Genomic DNA, 23344 nt, shown 5'->3' on the forward strand with positions numbered 1-23344 from the left:
TTCATATGTAGGTGCAGCAGTTCATATGTAGGTGCAGCATTTGTCATGTAGGTGCAGCAGTTGTCATGTCGGTGCAGCAGTTGTCATGTAGGTGCAGCATGTAGGTGCAGCAGTTGTCATGTAGGTGCAGCAGTTGTCATGTAGGTGCAGCAGTTCATATGTAGGTGCAGCAGTTCATATGTAGGTGCAGCAGTTGTCATGTAGGTGCAGCAGTTGCCATGTAGTTGCAGCAGTTGTCATGTAGGTGCAGCAGTTCATATGTAGGTGCAGCAGTTCATATGTAGGTGCAGCAGTTGTCATGTAGGTGCAGCAGTTGCCATGTAGTTGCAGCAGTTGTCATGTAGGTGCAAGTCCTTATCCTTATAATGCAACACACTTTGAAAGGCGGTGACCAGCGATGGTGATCAGCTTGAACTGGCCAGTATGTTCTGACTTACTGACTGACTGTTTGACTGACAGTCAGACTGGGACTAGCTGACTGACTGTTCTCTCTGTGTTTCAGGACAGTGAGGGGTATATCTGGGGTTGTTTCTACGGTAACGGAGGCAGTGGTTCTGTTGGATACCCATGATGCACCGGTACGATGCCTGAGTCGGAGACGGGCTTAGTAGCTCAGCGTGTTGCTACGGTGACCAGAGGAATGGTTGCTGTGTGGTGTTCTCTCTGGCTCTCCCTCCTCCTCTTCCCTCTCTCCGTCTCTACAGCCAGACTACCCACAGTACTGCCCACAGGTAAATACACTCCTCTTTATCTCTCTCTCTCTCAATTTCAATTCAATTTAAGGAGCTTTATTGCCATGGGAAACATATGTTTACTTTGCCAAAGCAAGTGAAATCGATAATAAACTAAAGTGAAATAAACAATAAAAATGTACAGTAAACATTACACTCACTAAAGTTCCAGGAGAATAAAGACATTTCAAATGTCATATTATGTCTATATAGAGTGTTGTTTTGATGTGCAAATAGTTAAAGTACAAAAGGGAAAATAAATAAACATAAATATAGGTTGTATTTACAATGGTGTTTGTTCTTCACTGGTTGCCCTTTTCTTGTGGCAACAGGTCACACATCTTGCTGCTGTGATGTCACACTGTGGTATTTCACCCAGTAGATATGTGAGTTTATCAAAATTGCATTCGTTTTCGAATTCTTTGTGTATCTGTGTAATCTGAGGGAACTATGTGTCTCTAATATGGTCATACATTTGGTAGGAGGTTAGGAAGTGCAGCTCAGTTTCCACCTCATTTTGTGGGCAGTGTTGCACATAGCCTGCCTTCTCTTGAGATGTCTGCCTACGGCGGCCTTTCTCAATAGCAAGGCTATGTTCACTGAGTCTGTACATAGTCAAAGATTTCATTAACTTTGGGTCAGTCACAGTGGTCAGGTTTTCTGCCACTATGTACTCTCTGTTTAGGGCCAAATAGCATTCTAGCTTGCTTAGGGAACTCTTCTCCAGGTTCGTCTCTCTGTAGGTGATGGCTTTGTTATGGAAGGTTTGAGAATCGCTTCCATTTTGGGTGGCTCTTTTCTGGATTTTGATAATTAGCGGGTATTGGCCTAATTCTGCTCTGCATGTGTCACGTCCTGACCATAGAAATATGTTATTTTCTATGGTAGAGTAGGTCAGGGCGTGACAGGGTTTTTTTCTCTCTATGTTTTCTATGTTTAGGTTCTAGTTTTGTACTTCTATGTTGGGGTTTTGTTTGGGATGATCTCCAATTAGAGGCAGCTGGTCCTCGTTGTCTCTAATTGGAGATCATACTTAAGTAGGGGTTTTTCCACCTGGGTTTTGTGGGAGATTAATTTTGAGTTGTGTTTGTGTTCATCTCTGCGTCACGGTTTGCTTTTTCATTCAGTGTATTTATGTATTGCATAGTTTCACAGTATAAGTAAAATGTGGAAGGAAACACACGCTGCACTTTGGTCCGCTCATTCCTACGACGGCCGTGACAGCATGCATTATTTGGTGTTTTACGTCGTACACAGAGGATATTTTTGGCAGAATTTGTATTTGTATTGCCGCACGAAGGCGTGCAAGGCAATGGCAATCAATGTCACAACAACAAGACCACACGGGTCGTAATTCTACATTCTCAGTCAGTATTGACCAAATCAAGAGATCCCAGCTGAGGGAGCTGTGAGGGAAACCACCAGACACTGGGAGATGAATTCACCTTTCAGCAGGACAACAACCAAGTGATTTACCAAGATGAGTGAATGTTCCTGACTTAAATCTACTTGAAAAGCTATGGGAACACATCCAAAATGTCTGTCTCGCAATGATCAACATCCAGTTTGACAGAGCTTGAAGAATTTTGAAAAGAATAATGAGCAAATGTTGCACAATCCAGGTGTGGAAAACTCTTAGAGACTCACTCAGAAAGACTCGCACCTGTAATCGTTGCCAAAGGTTCTTCTACAAAGTATTGACTCTGGGATTTGAATACTTATGTAAATGAGATATTTCTGTATTTCATCTTCAATAAATTAGCTATATTCTATAAAAAACATGTTTTCACTTTGTCATTATGGGATATTGTGTGTAGATGAGTGAGAAAAAACATCTATTTAATCCATTATGAATTCAGGCTGTAACACAGCTAAATGTGACCCATTCCAATTATGGATTCAGGCTGTAACACAGCTTAATGTGACCCATTTCAATTATGGATTCAGGCTGTAACACAGCTTAATGTGACCCATTCCAATTATGGATTCAGGCTGTAACACAGCTTAATGTGACCCATTTCAATTATGGATTCAGGCTGTAACACAGCTTAATGTGACCCATTCCAATTATGGATTCAGGCTGTAACACAGCTTAATGTGACCCATTCCAATTATGGATTCAGGCTGTAACACAGCTAAATGTGACCCATTCCAATTATGGATTCAGGCTGTAACACAGCTTAATGTGACCCATTTCAATTATGGATTCAGGCTGTAACACAGCTAAATGTGACCCATTTCAATTATGGATTCAGGCTGTAACACAGCTAAATGTGACCCATTCCAATTATGGATTCAGGCTGTAACACAGCTTAATGTGACCCATTCCAATTATGGATTCAGGCTGTAACACAGCTTAATGTGACCCATTTCAATTATGGATTCAGGCTGTAACACAGCTAAATGTGACCCATTTCAATTATGGATTCAGGCTGTAACACAGCTAAATGTGACCCATTCCAATTATGGATTCAGGCTGTAACACAGCTTAATGTGACCCATTTCAATTATGGATTCAGGCTGTAACACAGCTAAATGTGACCCATTTCAAGAAAGCAGGCTTATGTCACACGCCACTACTTCACAGGAGAGGCATTTGAACATATTTAAAATAAAATATGAAAAATTGGAACGTGAATTAATTAATTAATTACAAACTTGTATGCCATCTGTAAGTACGAATAAAATTGTTGGTTTAGCCACTGAAAAATACAGGAACCTTCCCGCTAGCCGTGATTGGCTAAGATAATAGATGGGCTGGACATGCCGAGAGATGAGTTCAGATTGCGCTGCCATGTAGCATGTTTCTGTCTATAACATGAGTTGCTAAGTATGTGTGGATAATTCTGTCTAACACAGAAAGATATGAAGAACTGGAAAGGTTTTGCTACTGCTCTAAACATTTCTGCCCTGAACTTAATAGGGTTATTGACAAAACTCAGTGGGAAAACTTTCTGGAGGATGATCATGCCATGTTGACTATCTCTGACTCTGAAAATGAATCAGACAATGAGGAAATCACGGATTTAGGTAAAACCCTGTAGTGAGATATACATACCGGGGTATCCTGAGATATACAGACTGGGGTATCCTGAGATATACAGACCGGGGTATACTGAGATATACTAACTGGGGTATCCTGAGATATACTGGCTGGTCTGTAGTGAGATATACTAACTGGGGTATACTGAGATATACTAACTGGGGTATACTGAGATATACTAACTGGGGTATACTGAGATATACTAACTGGGGTATACTGAGATATACTAACTGGGGTATACTGAGATATACTGGCTGGTGTATACTGAGATATACTAACTGGGGTATACTGAGGTATACTGGCTGGTGTATACTGAGATATACTAACTGGGGTATACTGAGATATACTGGCTGGTGTATACTGAGATATACTAACTGGGGTATACTGAGATATACTAACTGGTGTATACTGAGATATACTGTCTGGTTGGCTGACTGTCTTTCTGACTGGTTGTCTGACTGTCTTTCTGACTGGTTGTCTGACTGTCTGTCTGACTGGTTGGCTGACTGTCTTTCTATCTGACTGTCTGACTGGTTGCTGAATGTCTGTCTGCCTGTCTGTCTGCCTGTCTGTCTGCCTGTCTATCTGGCTGGTTTTCTGACTGGTTGTTGACTGACTGTATGTCTTTTTGTCATTCTGACTGTCTGACTTTCTTATTGGCTGTTTGACTGGCTGTCTGTCTTCCTGTCTATCTGCCTTTCTGTCTGGCTGGCTGTCTGACTGATTGCTGACTGGTTGTCTCTCTGTCTTTATGTCTGTCTTTCTGACTGGTTGTCTGGTTTTAACCTAACATGTAGCTGTTGCATCATAGTGAGCAGTCTGAACAGTAAGACATTATTCTGAACCTGATGATGTCTGCAGTAAATCAACAGGCTTTTCCCCCTCAGGCAGAAAATGTATCCATCAAGTTAGCAGCAGAACAGTAGATCCACTGTTAAGTGTTTACACGCTCACCTGGAGTACAGACAACACACTCACTCACACACACACACACACACCCACACGCTACACACAGCAGCCATGTGTCTCCTGCTGACACGACAGGAACCATGGCGACTGATCCTTCATCTGCTCCCCCATCATCATCTACCGTTCCTCGCTCCCCCATCCTTCTCTCCCTCCGTCCCTCGCTCCCCCATCCTTCTCTCCCCCATCCCTCGCTCCCCCATCCTCCTCTCTCTCCATTCCATTCCACTCCCTCCCATCCTCCCTAACCCTAACCTCCTGGTCCTAACCCTCCCTAACTTCCCTCCCTAACCCTAACCTCTCCTAGGCCTCCCTAACTTCCCTCCCTAACCTATACTCGGCCTTGTCTTAGGACGGTAAGTTGGTGGTTGGAGACATCCCTCTAGTGGTGTGGGGGCTGTGCTTTGGCAAAGTGGGTGGGGTTATATCCTGCCTGTTTGGCCCTGTCCGGGGGTATCATCGGATGGGTCCACAGTGTCTCCTGACCCCTCCTGTCTCAGCCTCCAGTATTTATGCTGCAGTAGTTTATGTGTAGGGCTAGGATCAGTCTGTTATATCTGGAGTATTTCTCCTGTCTTATCCGGTGTCCTGTGTGAATTTAAGTATGCTCTCTCTAATTCTCTCTTTCTGTCTTTCTCTCGGAGGACCTGAGCCCTAGAACCATGCCTCAGGACTACCTGGCATGATGACTCCTTGCTTTCCCCAGGCCACCTGGCCGTGCTGCTGCTCCAGTTTCAACTGTTCTGCCTGTTGCTATGGAACCCTGACCTGTTACCTGTCCCAGACCTGCTGTTTTCAACTCTCTAGAGACAGCAGGAGCGGTAGAGATACTCTCAATGATCGGCTATGAAAAGCCAACTGACATTTACTCCTGAGGTGCTGACCTGTCGCACCCTCGACAACCTCTGTGATTATTATTATTTAACCCTGCTGATCATTTATGAACATTTTGAACATCTTGGCCATGTTCTGTTATAATCTCCACCCGGCACAGCCAGAAGAGGACTGGCCACCCCTCATAGCCTGGTTCCTCTCTAGGTTTCTTCCTAGGTTTTGGCCTTTGTAGGGAGTTTTTCCTAGCCACCGTGCTTCTACACCTGTCGTTCTATGTATTTTTGTAAATAACTGCTGGTGCACAATATCTAAGGAAGTCTCGAGCTATTGCTCGCCTGAGGTAGATTATCTCATGATAAGCTGTGGACCACACTACCAACCAAGAGAGTTTTCATCTGTATTCTTTGTAGCTGTTTACATACCACCACAATCAGAGGCTGGCGCTAAGACAGCATTGAATGAGCTGTATTCCGCCATAAGCAAACAAGAAAACGCTCACCCAGAGGCGGCACTCCTAGTAGCCGGGGACTTTAATGCAGGGAAACTTAAATCTATTTTACCTCATTTCTAGCAGCATGTCACATGTGCAACCAGAGGAAAAAGTACTGTGGACCACCTTTACTCCACACACAGAGACGCATACAAAGCTCTCCCTTGCCCTCCATTTGGCAAATCTGACCATAATTCTATCCTCCTGATTCCTGCTTACAAGCAACAATTTAGGCAACCCCCCCCCCCAGTAGATAGCTCACCACATAACCCCCCCCAGTAGATAGCTCACCACATAACCCCCCCCCAGTAGATAGCTCACCACATAACCCCCCCCCAGTAGATAGCTCACCACATAACCCCCCCCAGTAGATAGCTCACCACATAACCCCCCAGTAGATAGCTCACCACATAACCCCCCCAGTAGATAGCTCACCACATAACCCCCTCCCAGTAGATAGCTCACCACATAACCCCCTCCCAGTAGATAGCTCACCACATAACCCCCCCAGTAGATAGCTCACCACATAACCCCCCCAGTAGATAGCTCACCACATAACCCCCCAGTAGATAGCTCACCACATACCCCCCCCAGTAGATTGCTCACTACATAACCCCCCCAGTAGATTGCTCAGCACATAACCCCCCCCAGTAGATAGCTCACCACGTGACCCCCCCAGTAGATAGCTCACCACATAACCCCCCAGTAGATAGCTCACCACATAAACCCCCCAGTAGATAGCTCACCACATAACCCCCCCAGTAGATAGCTCACCACATGACCCCCCCAGTAGATAGCTCACCACATGACCCCCCCAGTAGATAGCTCACCACATGACCCCCCCAGTAGATAGCTCACCACATGACCCCCCCAGTAGATAGCTCACCACATAACCCCCCCAGTAGATAGCTCACCACATAACCCCCCCAGTAGATAGCTCACCACATAACCCCCCCTGTAGATAGCTCACCACGTGACCCCCCCAGTAGATAGCTCACCACGTGACCCCCCCAGTAGATAGCTCACTACATAACCCCCCCAGTAGATAGCTCACTACATAACCCCCCCCAGTAGATAGCTCACCACATAACCCCCCAGTAGATAGCTCACCACATAACCCCCCAGTAGATAGCTCACCACATGACCCCCCCCCAGTAGATAGCTCACCACATGACCCCCCCAGTAGATAGCTCACCACATAACCCCCCAGTAGATAGCTCACCACATAACCCCCCCAGTAGATAGCTCACCACGTGACCCCCCCAGTAGATAGCTCACCACGTGACCCCCCCAGTAGATAGCTCACCACATAACCCCCCCCCCAGTAGATAGCTCACCACATGACCCCCCCCAGTAGATAGCTCACCACATAACCCCCCAGTAGATAGCTCACCACATAACCCCCCCAGTAGATAGCTCACTACATAACCCCCCCAGTAGATAGCTCACCACATAACCCCCCCCCAGTAGATAGCTCACCACATAACCCCCCCCAGTAGATAGCTCACCACATAACCCCCCCCCCAGTAGATAGCTCACCACATAACCCCCCCAGTAGATAGCTCACCACATAACCCCCCCAGTAGATAGCTCACCACATAACCCCCCCAGTAGATAGCTCACCACAAGAACCCAAAACATGGATGTTATGGATGCATGTTTTCCGATGGTTAGATGGATGTGATAGACAGATGATGTTTAGATGGATGAATGTTAGATGGATGATGGCTGGATTGTTGATGGATGGATGGATGGATGGATAATGGATGGATAATGGATGGATGGATGGATGGATGGATGGATAACGGATGGATAATGGATGGTTGGATGGATAATGGATGGATTGATGGATAATGGATGGATGGATAATGGATGGATGAATGGATGGATGGATGGATAATGGATGGATGGATGGATGGATGGATGGATGGATAACGGATGGATAATGGATGGATGGATAATGGATGGATTGATGGATAATGGATGGATGGATAATGGATGGATGAATGGATGGATTGATGGATGATGGATGGATGTGATAGATGGATGATGGATGGATGGATGGACGAATGTTAGATGGATGATGGCTGGATTGTTGATGGATGGATGGATGGATGAATGTTAGATGGATGATGGCTGGATTGTTGATGGATGGATGGATGGATGGATGGATGGATGGATGGATGGATGGATGGAAGGATGGATGGATGATGGATGGATGTGATAGATGGATGGATGAATGTTGGATGGATGATGGCTGGATTGTTGATGGATGGATGGATGGATGGATGGATAATGGATGGATGGATAATGGATGGATGGATGGATGGATGGATGGATGTTTTCCGATGGTTAGATGGATGTCATAGACGGATGATGTTTAGATGGATGATGGCTGGATTGTTGATGGATGGATAATGGTTCGATAATGGATGGATGGATGGATGGATAATGGATGGATAATGGATGGATGGATAATGGATGGATAATGGATGGATGGATGGATGGATGGATGGATGGATGGATGGATGGATAATGGATGGATGGATGGATGGATGGATAATGGACGGATGGATAATGGATGGATGAATGGATGAATGGATGATGGATGGATGTGATAGATGGATGATGGATGGATGGATGGATGGATGGACGAATGTTAGATGGATGATGGCTGGATTGTTGATGGATGGATGGATGGATGAATGTTAGATGGATGATGGCTGGATTGTTGATGGATGGATGTTATGGATGGATGGATGTTATGGATGGAGGGATGGATAATGGATGGATGTTATGGATGGAGGGATTGATGGATGAATGGATGGAAGGATGTTATGGATGGATGGATAATGGATGTTATGGATGTTATGGATGTTATGGATGGATGGATGTTATGGATGGAGGGATTGATGGATGTTATGGATTGATGGATGTTATGGATGGAGGGATTGATGGATGTTATGGATTGATGGATGTTATGGATGGAGGGATTGATGGATGAATGGATGGAAGGATGTTATGGATGGATGGATAATGGATGGATGTTATGGATGGAGGGATGTTATGGATGGAGGGATTGATGGATGGATGTTATGGAGGGATTGATGGATGGAGGGATGGATGGATGAATGGATGATGGATGGATGTTATGGATGGAGGGATTGATGGATGTTATGGATGGGGGATGGATGGAGGGATTGATGGAGGGATGGATGATGGATGGATGGATTGATGGATGAATGGATGGATAATGGATGGATGTTATGGATGGAGGGATTGATGGAGGGATTGATGGAGGGATGGATGATGGATGGATTGATGGATGAATGGATGGATAATGGATGGATGTTATGGATGGAGGGATTGATGGATGAATGGATGGATGGAAGGATGGATGGATGGATGTTATGGATGGAGGGATGTTGTGGATGGAGGGATGTTATGGATGGATGGATAATGGATGGATGGATGGATGGATGGATGGAAGGATGGATGGATGTTATGGATGGATGGCTGGATGTTATGGATGGATGTGATAGATGGATTGATGGATGAATGGTGGGATGTTATGGATGGATGGATGGATGGATGTTATGGATGGATGTGATAGATGGATTGATGGATGGATGGAAGAATGTTATGGATGTTATGGATGGATGGATGTTATGGATGGATGGATGGATGATGGAGGAATGGTGGGATGTTATGGATGGATGGATGGAGGGATTGATGTTATGGAGGGATGGATGGAGGGTTGATGGATGTTATGGAAACGCATATTTACAGTTTCAGGTATTTTAAGGAAAATGCCATTTTAAAATCAACACAAAGTAGGTCAATGACGGTCTCAATCCTAATGTTGGGAGGGAGTGAATGTCCCTCAGGAGGTTACTATATCTATCTCATAAAGACCTGCACCCTATGTTTCAAAAGAGCCTTCATACATCATGGGAGATCAGAGCCTTCAGTAATACATAAAGGTAGATCAGAGCCTTCAGTAATAAAGGTAGATCAGAGCCTTCAGTAATACATAAAGGTAGATCAGAACCTTCAGTAATACATAAAGGTAGATCAGAGCCTTCAGTAATACATAAAGGTAGATCAGAGCCTTCAGTAATACATAAAGGTAGATCAGAGCCTTCAGTAATACATAAAGGTAGATCAGAGCCTTCAGTAATACATAAAGGTAGATCAGAGCCTTCAGTAATACATAAAGGTAGATCAGAGCCTTCAGTAATACATAAAGGTAGAGCAGAGCCTTCAGTAATACATAAAGGTAGAGCAGAGCCTTCAGTAATACATAAAGGTAGATCAGAGCCTTCAGTAATACATAAAGGTAGATCAGAGCCTTCAGTAATACATAAAGGTAGATCAGAGCCTTCAGTAATTCATAAAGGTAGATCAGAGCCTTCAGTAATACATAAAGGTAGAGCAGAGCCTTCAGTAATACATAAAGGTAGATCAGAGCCTTCAGTAATACATAAAGGTAGATCAGAGCCTTCAGTAATACATAAAGGTAGATCAGAGCCTTCAGTAATACATAAAGGTAGATCAGAGCCTTCAGTAATGCATAAAGGTAGATCAGAGCCTTCAGTAATGCATAAAGGTAGATCAGAGCCTTCAGTAATACATAAAGGTAGATCAGAGCCTTCAGTAATACATAAAGGTAGATCAGAGCCTTCAGTAATAAAGGTAGAGCAGAGCCTTCAGTAATACATAAAGGTAGAGCAGAGCCTTCAGTAATACATAAAGGTAGATCAGAGCCTTCAGTAATACATAAAGGTAGATCAGAGCCTTCAGTAATACATAAAGGTAGATCAGAGCCTTCAGTAATACATAAAGGTAGATCAGAGCCTTCAGTAATACATAAAGGTAGATCAGAGCCTTCAGTAATGCATAAAGGTAGATCAGAGCCTTCAGTAATACATAAAGGTAGATCAGAGCCTTCAGTAATACATAAAGGTAGATCAGAGCCTTCAGTAATACATAAAGGTAGATCAGAGCCTTCAGTAATACATAAAGGTAGATCAGAGCCTTCAGTAATACATAAAGGTAGATCAGAGCCTTCAGTAATACATAAAGGTAGATCAGAGCCTTCAGTAATACATAAAGGTAGATCAGAGCCTTCAGTAATGCATAAAGGTAGATCAGAGCCTTCAGTAATACATAAAGGTAGATCAGAGCCTTCAGTAATACATAAAGGTAGATCAGAGCCTTCAGTAATACATAAAGGTAGATCAGAGCCTTCAGTAATACATAAAGGTAGATCAGAGCCTTCAGTAATACATACAGGTAGATCAGAGCCTTCAGTAATACATAAAGGTAGAGCAGAGCCTTCAGTAATAAAGGTAGATCAGAGCCTTCAGTAATACATAAAGGTAGATCAGAGCCTTCAGTAATACATAAAGGTAGATCAGAGCCTTCAGTAATACATAAAGGTAGATCAGAGCCTTCAGTAATACATAAAGGTAGATCAGAGCCTTCAGTAATACATAAAGGTAGATCAGAGCCTTCAGTAATGCATAAAGGTAGATCAGAGCCTTCAGTAACACATAAAGGTAGATCAGAGCCTTCAGTAATACATAAAGGTCGAGCGGATTATAGCAGACTAACATCAGTATATTTATCTTCATCACACGTATTTTACTGTTTAATGACGATAGACAGCAGACTAGCATCAGTATTTTTCCACTCGTCTGAAATATCCAACTACTGTAAAATCAAGGAGGAGCGTACCCATGAAAGAAGCATTGATTTGTCAACTGGGGTTTCCTTGTTTCATACTGTGTGTGTGTTTACTGTATGTGGTCTCTGTTAACCTAGCTAGTAGCTAGACCTCCACAAAGAGAGAGAAAAAGAGACAGAGCGAAGGAGAGGGAGAGACAGAGAGAGGGAGAAAGAGACAGATAGGGAGGGAGGGAGAGAGAGAGAGAGCGTTAGAGAGAGAGAGGAACACAATTACACCTAACCAAATCATGAGAAAACAAAAAGATACAAGCTAGAATGCTATTTGGCCCTAAACAGAGAGTACACAGTGGCAGAATACCTGACCACTGTGACTAACTCAAAATTAAGGAAAGCTTTGACTATGCACAGACTCAGTGAGCATAGCCTTGCTATTGAGAGAGGCCACAGTAGGCAGACCTGGCTCTCAAGAGAAGGCAGGCTATGTGCACACTGACCACAAAATGAGGTGGAAACTGAGCTGCACTTCCTAACCTCCTGCCAAATATATGACCATATTAGAGACACATATTTCCCTCAGATTACACAGACCCACAAGGAATTTGAAAACAAATCCAATTTGGATTAACTACCATATCTACTGGGTGAAATACCACAATGTGACGTCACAGCAGCAAGATGGAACAGGCAACCAGTGAGGAACAAACAAATACAATCCATATTTATGTTTATTTACAGTTGAAGTCCGAAGATTACATACACCTTGGCCAAATACATTTAAACTCAGTTTTTCACAATTCCTGACATTTAATCCTAGTAAAAATTCCCTGTTTTAGGTCAGTTAGGATCAACACTTTGTTTTCAGAATGTGAAATGTCAGAATAATAGTAGAGAGAATGATTTATTTCAGCTTTAATATCTTTCATCACATTCCCAGTGGGTCAGAAGTTTACATACACTCAATTAGTATTTGGTAGCATTGCCTTTAAATTGTTTAACTTTGGTCAAACGTTTCGGGTAGCCTTCCACAAGCTTCCCACAATAAGTTGGGTGAATTTTGGCCCATTCCTCCTGACGGAGCTGGTATAACTGAGTCAGGTTTGTAGGCCTCCTTGCTCACACACGCTTTTTCAGTTCTACCCACAAATTTTCTATAGGATTGAGGTCAGGGCTTTGTGATGGCCACTCCAATACCTTGACTTTGTTGTCCTTAAGCCATTTTGCCACAACTTTGGAAGTATGCTTGGGGTCATTGTCCATTTGGAAGACCCATTTGCGATCAAGCTTTAACTCCCTGACTGCTATCTTGAGATGTTGCTTCAATAAATCCACATCATTTTAGTCCCGTGTGGCTCAGTTGGTAGAGCATGGTGTTTGCAACGCCAGGGTTGTGGGTTCGATTCCTGCGGGGGAAAAATTATGCATTCACTACTGTAAGTCGCTCTGGATAAGAGCGTCTGCTAAATGACTAAAATGTAAATGTAAATAATTTTCCTGCCTCATGATGCCATCTATTTTGTGAAGTGCACCAGTCTCTCCTGCAGCAAAGCACCCCCACAACATGATGCTGCCACCCCCATGCTTCATGGTTGGGATGATGTTCTTCAGCTTGCAAGCCTCCCCCTTTTTCCTCCAAACATAACAATGGTCATTTTGGCCAAAAAGTTATATTTTTGTTTCATCAGACCAGAGGACATTTCTCCAAAAAGTACGATCTTTGTCCCCATGTGCAGTTGCAAACCGTAGTCTGGCTTTTTTATGGCGGTTTAGGAGCAGTGGATTCTCCCAATGCTGAGCGGCCTTTCAGGTTATGTCGATATAGGACTCGTTTTACTGTGGATATAGATACTTTTGTACCTGTTTCCTCCAGCATCATCACAAGGTCCTTTGCTGTTATGCTGTGATTGGTTTGCACTTTTCGCACCAAAGTGCGTTCATCTCTAGGAGACAGAACGCGTCTCCTTCCTGAGTGGTATGACGGCTGCGTGGTCCCATGGTGTTTATACTTGCGTACTATTGTTTGTACAGATGAACGTGGTACCTTCAGGCGTTTGGAAATTGCTCCCAAGGATGAGCCTGACTTGTGGAGGTCTGCAATTTTTTTTTCTGAGTTCTTAGCTGATTTCTTTTGATTTCCCCATGATGTCAAGCAAAGAGGCACTGAGTTTGAAGGTAGGCCTTGAAATACATCCACAGGTAAACCTTCAATTGACTCAAATGATGTCAATTAGCCTATCGAAAGCTTCTAAAGACATGACATAATTTTCTGGAATTTTCCAAGCTGTTTAAAGGCACAGTCAACTTAGTGTATGTAAACTTCTGACCCACTGGAATTGTGATACAGTGAATTATATGTGAAATAATCTGTCTGTAAACAATTGTTGGAAAAATGACTTGTGTCATGCACAAAGTAGATGTCCTAGCCGACTTGCCAAAACCATAGTTTGTTAACAAGAAATTTGTGGAGTGGTTGAAAAATGAGTTTTAATGACTCCAACCTAAGTCTGCTAAATGACTTAAATGTAAATGTAATGTAAAATTGAACTATTTGTTCATCGTTACAACACTCTATATAGACATAATATGATATTTGAAATGTCTTTATTCTTTTGGAACTTTTTGTGAGTGCAACGTTTACAGTTAATTTTTATTGTTTATTTCACTTTAGTTTATTATATCTTTCCCTTAGCTTTGGCAATGTTGATATATGTTTACCATGCCAACAAAGCCCCTTAAATTGAAATTGAAATTGAGTTGAGAGAGAGAGAGGTTAATCTATAATTCATGCTTGATGTTATATTATGCATTCTCCTCGTAGTCTCTCAATCGTCTGGGTGTCTGGTTGCTCCTCATATCAACCTTTCCTCTCAACTTCAATATCATCCTCCTCTCTCTCTCTCTCTCTGTGAGAGATCTCAATGACAGAGAGAGTCTGTCTGTGGAGGACTGTCTGTTATCCAGACAGTGTTAATCCAGTGCTAATCAGAGAGCTGCTATCGTCTCAACTGGGCCTCCTCTGGTTAACATTGTCTGTGTGTCCCAATCACCACAAATTATGGTTTTATACTGTCATCTCTTAGCCCCCACAGTGGGTTCTCATGGTGTATAACGCACGATGAAAGAACAACTCAGTTTGAACCGAGGGAGAGAGAGGGAAAGAGAGAGGGGGTTAGGTAAAGGAGAGCAATGGACATAGGGACATGGAGAGTCACTGTTTAGATATTCCTACACGTCTGTGTTCTTGGTGTCTCAACAGTATCTCCTCTCCTCCTCTAACTAACCTGGCTGGACAGAATGATCTGCGGCCTGGTGTAGACTAAGATTCTTTCTAATAATTAGCTACAATAATCAGTTTCAACCACCCGAAAGAATGTTGGTCAGCGAGAAATTGGTTCTAAAGTAAAGAAACAGTATATTAGCAGACATTGTGGTTTGAAACTTCTTGAAGATCAGAGAACAATGTGTACTAATGAGTTACACAAGAAAGATCCAAAGAAAGGATACGGTCCCTCAAGGATTGGTGTTGGGTCCTCTTCTCTTTAGCTGTTATATCAATTATTGTACTCATATCAAATCATATGTGACCGACCCGCTCGATTCGGTCTTACAGTATGTAGCAAAATTGTAATTGTATTTTTGTATTTTTTTTTTTTACATTGGATAAAAGTAGAGCTAGAAAATGGCGTACCTACTGGAGAGCACTTCTTTGTCAACACCTAATCATCCTGTTACCAACCCTTAGTAAACTTTTGGGGAAAATGGTGTTTGACCAGATACAATACTATGTTACAGTAAACAAATGGACAACAAACTTTCAGCATGCTTATAGGGAAGGACGTTCAACAAGCACAGAACTTACACAAATGACTGATAATTGACTGAGAGAAATTGATGATAAAAAGATTGTGGGTGTTGTTTTGTTGGACTTCAGTGCGTCTTTTGACATTATAGATCATAGTCTGCTGCTGAAAAAACTTATCTGTTATGGCTTTACATCGCCTGCTATGTTGTGGATAAAGAGTTACCTGTCTAACAGAACACAGAGGGTGTTATTTAGTGGAAGCCCCTCCAACATAATCCAGGTAGAATCAGGAATTACCCAGGGCAGCTGTTTAGGGCCATTACTTTTTTCAATCTTAACTAATGACATGCCACTGGCTTTGAGTAAAGCGGATGACTCAACAATATACATGTCAGCTACTACAGCGACTGAAATGACTGCAAGACTTATCAAAGAATTGCAGTTAGTTTCAGTGTGTGTGGCAAGGAATAAGTTAGTCCTAAATATTTCTTAAACTAAAATGATTGTATTTGGGACAAATCATTCACTAAACCCTTAACCTCAACTAAATCTTGAAATAAATCATGAGGAACTTGAGCAAATTGAGGTGACTTAACTGCTTGTAGTAACCCTGGACTGTAACCTGTCATGGTCAAAACATATTGATACAACAGTAGCTAAGATGGGGAGAAGTCTGTCCATAATAAAGCGCTGCTCTGCCTTCTTAACAACACTATCAACAAGGCAGGTCCTACAGGCCCTAGTTTCTACCTTCTTAACAACACTATCAACAAGGCAGGTCCTACAGGCCCTAGTTTCTACCTTCTTAACAACACTATAAACAAGGCAGGTCCTACAGGCCCTCGTTTTGTTGCACCTGGACTACTGTTCAGTCGTGTGGTCAGGTGCCACAAAAATAGATTTAGGAAAATTGCAATTGGCTCAGAACAGGGCAGCACGGCTGGTCCTTGGATGTACACAGAGAGCTAATATTAATAATATGCATGTCAATCTCTCCTGGCTCAAAGTAGAGGAGAGATTGACTTCATCACTACTTGTATTTAGGAGAGTTATTGACATGTTGAATGCACCAAGCTGTCTGTTTGAACTACTGGCGCACAGCTCGGACACCCATACATACCCAACAAAACATGCCACCAGAGGTCTCTTCACAGTCCCCAAGTCCAGAACAGACTATGGGAGGAGCACAGTACTACATAGAGCCATGACTACATGGAACTCTATTCCACATCAAGTGACTGATACAGCAGTAGAATTCGATTTAAAAAAACAGATTTTATTTATTTAACCTTTATTTAACTAGGCAAGTCAGTTAAGAACAAATTCTTATTTACAATGACGGCCTACCAAAAGGCAAAAGGCCTCCTGCGGGGACGGGGGCTGTGATAAAAAAATGAAAATACATTATAAATATAGGACAAAAGTAACTGCCAGATCACGGTCAAACCAGGGGCTGAACCTGTTTTTAATTCTCATTTTCTTCATGGGCACGTATTTGTTAACGATACCACTGAAAATGTCAAAAAAGAAGGTCCAAGCGTCTTCGACAGAGGGGATTAAGATGCTATACCAATTTACAGAGGCCGGGTAGAGAATCTTGATCCCCTCTTTCGAAGACGCTTGGACCTAGTTTTTTGATATTTTCATGAAGGAAGGCTTGCTCATTAACGTTTTTTTAGCAAGCGCAAATGACAAGTCCGGACAGGTCATTTCACTGAGCAGCCATTACGACACAGGCTGTAAAACAGTGATTATTTGTAAGGATAACATCAAGGATAGCCTTTTCTGGTTGTTTGGAGTCATACCTTGTGTGATTGGTAATACTCTGAGAAAGATTTAGGGAGTCCCATTGTTTGTTGGACTTGGTCAGGTGGTTTCAGCATGTCCCAGTTTAGGTCACCTAGCAGGACAAATTCAGACTTAGTGTAAGGGGCCAGGAGAGAGCTTAGGGCAGGTAGGGTACAGGCCGGTGCTGATAACACACAGCAACAGTCAACAAAGAGCTATTTGAAAGTTTCATGCGTAAAACCAGCAAATCAAATTGTTTGGTGACAGACTTGTTGGAGACAACCGAGCACTGAAGGTGATCCTTAGTAAAGATTGCCACTCCACCACCTTTGGAAGATCTGTCTTGCTGAAAAAGGTTATAACCAGAAAGGTTAACATCTGTATTCAAAACACTCTTTCTTAACCACGTCTCAGTAATGACCAACACATCTGGATTGGAGCTGTGATCCCACACTTTCAAATGATCCATTTTAGGTAATAAGTTTCTAGTGTTAACGGGGGTACCTGTACCAGAGAGGGGGAAACAGGCCAGGACAGACAGTGAACAGAGAGGGGGGAGACAGGCCAGGGCAGACAGTGAACAGAGAGGGGGAGACAGGCCAGGGCAGACAGTGAACAGAGAGGGGGAGACAGGTCAGGGCAGACGGTGAACAGAGAGGGGGGGAGACAGGCCAGGGGAGACGGTGAACAGAGAGGGGGAGACAGGCCAGGGCAGACAGTGAACAGAGAGGGGGGAGACAGGCCAGGGCAGACGGTGAACAGAGAGGGGGAGACAGGCCAGGGCAGACAGTGAACAGAGAGGGGGGAGACAGGCCAGGGCAGACGGTGAACAGAGAGGGGGAGACAGGCCAGGACAGACGGTGAACAGAGAGGGGGAGACAGGCCAGGGCAGATGGTGAACAGAGAGGGGGAGACAGGCCAGGGCAGACGGTGAACAGAGAGGGGGAGACAGGCCAGGGCAGACGGTGAACAGAGAGGGGGAGACAGGCCAGGACAGACGGTGAACAGAGAGGGGGAGACAGGCCAGGGCAGACGGTGAACAGAGAGGGGGAGACAGGCCAGGACAGACAGTGAACAGATCACCAGGTGGAATCCAAGCAGCAGTGCAGCAGGTAACGGGAGTAGGTGTCACACCCACCTGGGATAAGCTTTTTTCGTAAGGCAGGTTCCTTGTAGAAAATCCCAGCTAGCTAGCTAGCTAATGTAGCTAGCAAGTCTCTGTCCATCTTTTCCACTTGGAAACGCAGCTCGTTAGCTAGCTATATCTTTTCAGTATCGGCGAATGGTCCTTTACGACGTCCAAACAAAGTTGTCCTGTGGCTGTTCTGTGGATTCTGAGGAGGATATCTTCTCTGCAAAGATGGAGGGGGCTTCAAAGGCCTCTGTATTTGGGTGGGGAGGGGGTTTCACATCTCTCACTTCACACTTCACACTTCAATGCTAATTTCAGTCAGATTCTTGCCTAGCAGCTTGGTAGCCTTATTTATGAAGCTTTATATAACAACATTACCTAGAGATTATTGTCTTTTACTTTTTAGCTTCAGAAAGTATGTTCAGACTGAACATTACTCACTCAGTGTTGTGTTGGATGGTATTTACAGGATCTGCTGTGTTTTTTCTGCAGGTTTTGGCTTGTTAGACTTTTTTTTTTCCTTGATAGTAATAGTCCATTCAGGTAATTTTGTCCAAAATCAAGGTTTTAGGCATGGAAATTGTAACTAATTGTAACTAAGGTTTTGATGTTGAGGTTAGTACCCTCTATAAGTCCTTAGTAACTCTATGTTTTTGCAGAAGAAGTCAGGAGCCCAAACTCTCTGTGTCTATTCACTCTCTCTCTCCGGCTGGTATATAAAAAAAAACACACCTTATGGAACAGCGGGGAATGTGAAGCAACACAAACATAGGCACAGACACATGCATACACACACACAAACACGATAACATACGCACTATACACACACGTACACATGGATGTTGTACTGTAGATATGTGGTAGTGGTGGAGTAGGGGCCTGAGGGAACACAGTGTGTTGTGAAATTTGTGAATGAATTGTAATGTTTTTTAAATTGTATAAACTGCCTTAATTTTTCTAGACCACAGGAAGAGTAGCTGCTGCTTTGGCAGGAACTAATGGGGATCCATAATAAATACAAATACACGGATGCCCTTAGTTTGAAGATGTAATCCGGAGACAGGTGTTTTATACAACAGCCTTCTCTGTGTTCTCTTTTCAACTCCCTCTGCGTATTTGCAATCAAACGCCAGAATTGTCTCCATCTCCTTAGCTATCATACTCTAATTCCACTGGGCATTCCACTGATTTTAAAACCCAGTCCCCAAGAAAGAGGAGAACAACACTTTGATATCTTTAAAAAAACGCAGCGTTAGAAAGGATACTGACCAGCTCATGTTATAGACAGAAGCGTGTTACATGGCAGACCAATCTGAACTCATCTGTCGGCATGTCCAGCCCACTCATTATCTCAGCCAATCATGGCTAGCGGGAAGGTTCGTGTCAATTTCCTTGGCTAAACCAACTGGGCTCGTAATTTCACAATTTTATTCGTATTTACAGATGGCATACAAGTTTGTTATTAAGGCACATGAAAGTTCACATGTACGAGAAGGCATTTCTGCCCAAAATTGCATTTTGATAAAAAATTAAGTTTACGTTCAAATAGTTCTCCTGTGAAATATTAACGCGTGACGTACACCGAGTTTCCTGAAATTAGTCACCCTGGATCTATCCTTTCTCTCTCCCTCTCCAGACTGTCTCCAGTGAGGCTGTCTTCCCAGAGGACTATGTGGTTGCTTTTGCTCTGTCTGTCTCTGTCTCTCTGACCCTAACCCTGTCTCTCTGACCCCAACCCTGTCTCTCTGACCCCAACCCTGTCTCTCTGACCCCTAACCCTGTCTCTCTGACCCCTAACCCTGTCTCTCTGACCCTAACCCTGTCTCTCTGACCCCAACCCTGTCTCTCTGACCACTAACCCTGTCTCTCTGACCCCAACCCTGTCTCTCTGACCCCTAACCCTGTCTCTCTGACCCCTAACCCTGTCTCTCTGACCCCTAACCCTGTCTCTCTGACCCCTAACCCTGTCTCTCTGACCCCTAACCCTGTCTCTCTGACCCCAACCCTGTCTCTCTGACCCCTAACCCTGTCTCTCTGACCCCTAACCCCTAACCCTGTCTCTCTGACCCCTAACCCTGTCTCTCTGACCCCAACCCTGTCTCTCTGACCCCTAACCCTGTCTCTCTGACCCCTAACCCTGTCTCTCTGACCCCTAACCCTGTCTCTCTGACCCCAACCCTGTCTCTCTGACCCCTAACCCTGTCTCTCTGACCCTAACCCTGTCTCTCTGACCCCAACCCTGTCTCTCTGACCCCTAACCCTGTCTCTCTGACCCCAACCCTGTCTCTCTGACCCTAACCCTGTCTCTCTGACCCCTAACCCTGTCTCTCTGACCCCAACTCTGTCTCTCTGACCCCTAACCCTGTCTCTCTGACCCCTAACCCTGTTTCTCTGACCCCAACCCTGTCTCTCTGACCCCTAACCCTGTCTCTCTGACCCCAACCCTGTCCCTCTGACCCCTAACCCTGTCTCTCTGACCCCTAACCCTGTCTCTCTGACCCCAACCCTGTCTCTCTGACCCCCAACCCTGTCTCTCTGACCCCCAACCCTGTCTCTCTGACCCCTAACCCTGTCTCTCTGACCCCAACTCTGTCTTTCTCCCCATCCAGACTCTGTGTCCAGTGAGGTTGTGTTCCTGGAGGACTACGTGGTTCCTACAGGAGACACCCTGGATCTGTCCTGTAATACTGACGCCCTCGCCCAACCTGTCCTCTGGTTTAAGGATGGCAGTAGTGTGTTGCCTAGCAACCGGAAGTGGCTGGTCCAGAGGGATCTACGCATCATCAACGTGTCGTACGAGGACTCCGGAATGTACTCCTGCCGCGTCATCCACGGCAACACACTGCTCAGCAACTACACAATCAGGGTGACAGGTAAGAGACGGACCTCTCTCTTCTCCCCATCTCACCTCTCCATTTCCCCTCTCTCTCTTCTCCCCATCTCCCCTCTCCATTTCCCCTCTCTCTCTCTTCTCCCCATCTCACCTCTCCATTTCCCCTCTCTCTCTCTTCTCCCCATCTCACCTCTCCATTTCCCCTCTCTCTCTCTTCTCCCCATCTCCCCTCTCCATTTCCCCTCTCTCTCTTCTCCCCATCTCACCTCTCCATTTCCCCTCTCTCTCTTCTCCCCATCTCCCCTCTCCATTTCCCCTCTCTCTCTTCTCCCCATCTCACCTCTCCATTTCCCCTCTCTCTCTTCTCCCCATCTCACCTCTCCATTTCCCCTCTCTCTCTTCTCCCCATCTCACCTCTCCATTTCCCCTCTCTCTCTTCTGCCCATCTCACCTCTCCATTTCCCCTCTCTCTCTTCTCCCCATCTCACCTCTCCATTTCCCCTCTCTCTCTTCTCCCCATCTCCCCTCTCCATTTCCCCTCTCTCTCTTCTCCCCATCTCACCTCTCCATTTCCCCTCTCTCTCGCTCTCTCTTTCTCTCTCTCGCTCGCTCTCCCTCTCAATTCAGTTCAATTCAAAGGGCTTTATTGGCATGGGAAAAATACGTTTCCATTGCCAAAGCAAGTGAAACAGATAATAAACAAAAGTGAGAAAAAAAACATTAAAAAATGAACAGTACATTTATAATGGTGTTCGTTCTTCACTGGTTGTCCTTTTCTTGTTGCAACAGGTCACAAATCTTGCTGCAGTGATGGCACACTGTGGTATTTCACCTAATAGATAAGGGAGTTGATCAAAATTGGGTTTCTTTTCAAAATCTTTGGACCAGTTTGCTTCTCCAGGTTCATCTCTCTGTAGGTGATGGCTTTGTCATGGAAGGTTTGGGAATCACTTCCTTTTAGGTGGTTGTAAATTGTAATGTCTCTTTTTTTGGATTTTGATAATTAGAGGGTTTCGGCCTAATTCTGCTCTGCATTATTTGGTGTTTTAACGTTGTACCAGAGGATATTTTAGCAGAATTCTACATGCAGAGTCTCAATTTGGTGTTTGTCCCATTTGGTGAATTCTTGGTTGGTGAACGGACCCCAGACCTCACAACCATAAAGGGCAATGGGTTCTATAACTGATTCTAGTATTTTTAGCCAGATCCTAATTGGTATGCCGAATTTTATGTTCCTTTTGACGGCATGGAAGGCTCTTCTTGCCTTGTCTCTCAGATCGTTCACAGCTTTGTGGAAGTTACCTTTGTGTCATTTTTTGTGTGCTCTAGGGCAAGAGCGTCCAGATGGAATTTGTATTTATGGTCCTGGAAACTGGACCTTTCTTGAAACATCATTATTTTTGTCCTACTGAGATTTACTGTCAGGGCCCAGGTCTGACAGAATCTGTGCAGAAGATCAACATGCTGTAGGCCCTCCTTGGTTGGGGACAGAAGCACCAGATCATCAGCAAACAGTAGACATTTGACTTCAGATTCTCGTAGGGTGAGGCTGGGTGCTGCAGACTGTTCTAGTGCCCTCGCCAATTCATTGATATATTTATATTTTACCTTTATTTAACTAGGCAGGTCAGTTAAGAACAAATTCTTATTTATAATGACGGTCTACCAGGGAACAGTGGGTTAACTGCCTTGTTCAGGGGCAGAACAACAGATTTTTACCTTGTCAGCTCAGGGATTCGATCTAGCAACCTTTCAGTTACTGGCCCAACACTCTAACCACTAGGCTACCTGACACCCCATATATATGTTGAAGAGGGTGGGGGGTGCATCCCTGTCTCACCCCATGGCCCTGTGGAAAGAAATGTGTTTTTTGCCAATTTTAACTGCACACTTGTTGTTTGTGTACATGTATTTGATAATTTCTTATGTTTTTCCCCAAAAACCGCTTTCCATGAATTTGTATAGCAGACCATCATGCCTAATTTAGTCAAAAGCTTTTTTTTTGTCTGGAAGTAGCTAGATAGCAAGCTAGCCAAC

The 23344-nt window shown here is 44.1% G+C and overlaps 1 protein-coding gene across 1 annotated transcript in view; it reads left to right on the top strand.

The window, feature by feature from the left end:
• Nucleotides 1-23344, top strand: part of LOC106560212 (fibroblast growth factor receptor 3) — a 172173-nt gene that overhangs the window by 32498 nt on the left and 116331 nt on the right. Inside the window, exons 2-3 of the mRNA XM_082956570.1 lie at nucleotides 503-731; nucleotides 21084-21347. Coding sequence (XP_082812696.1) covers nucleotides 584-731; nucleotides 21084-21347 — 412 coding nt within the window. The 5' untranslated portion in view covers nucleotides 503-583. The remainder of the gene's footprint in view (nucleotides 1-502; nucleotides 732-21083; nucleotides 21348-23344) is intronic.

The sequence above is a fragment of the Salmo salar genome, chromosome 01 (genome assembly GCF_965601325.2).
Source record: "Salmo salar chromosome 01, fSalSal1, whole genome shotgun sequence".
NCBI lineage: Eukaryota > Metazoa > Chordata > Actinopteri > Salmoniformes > Salmonidae > Salmo > Salmo salar.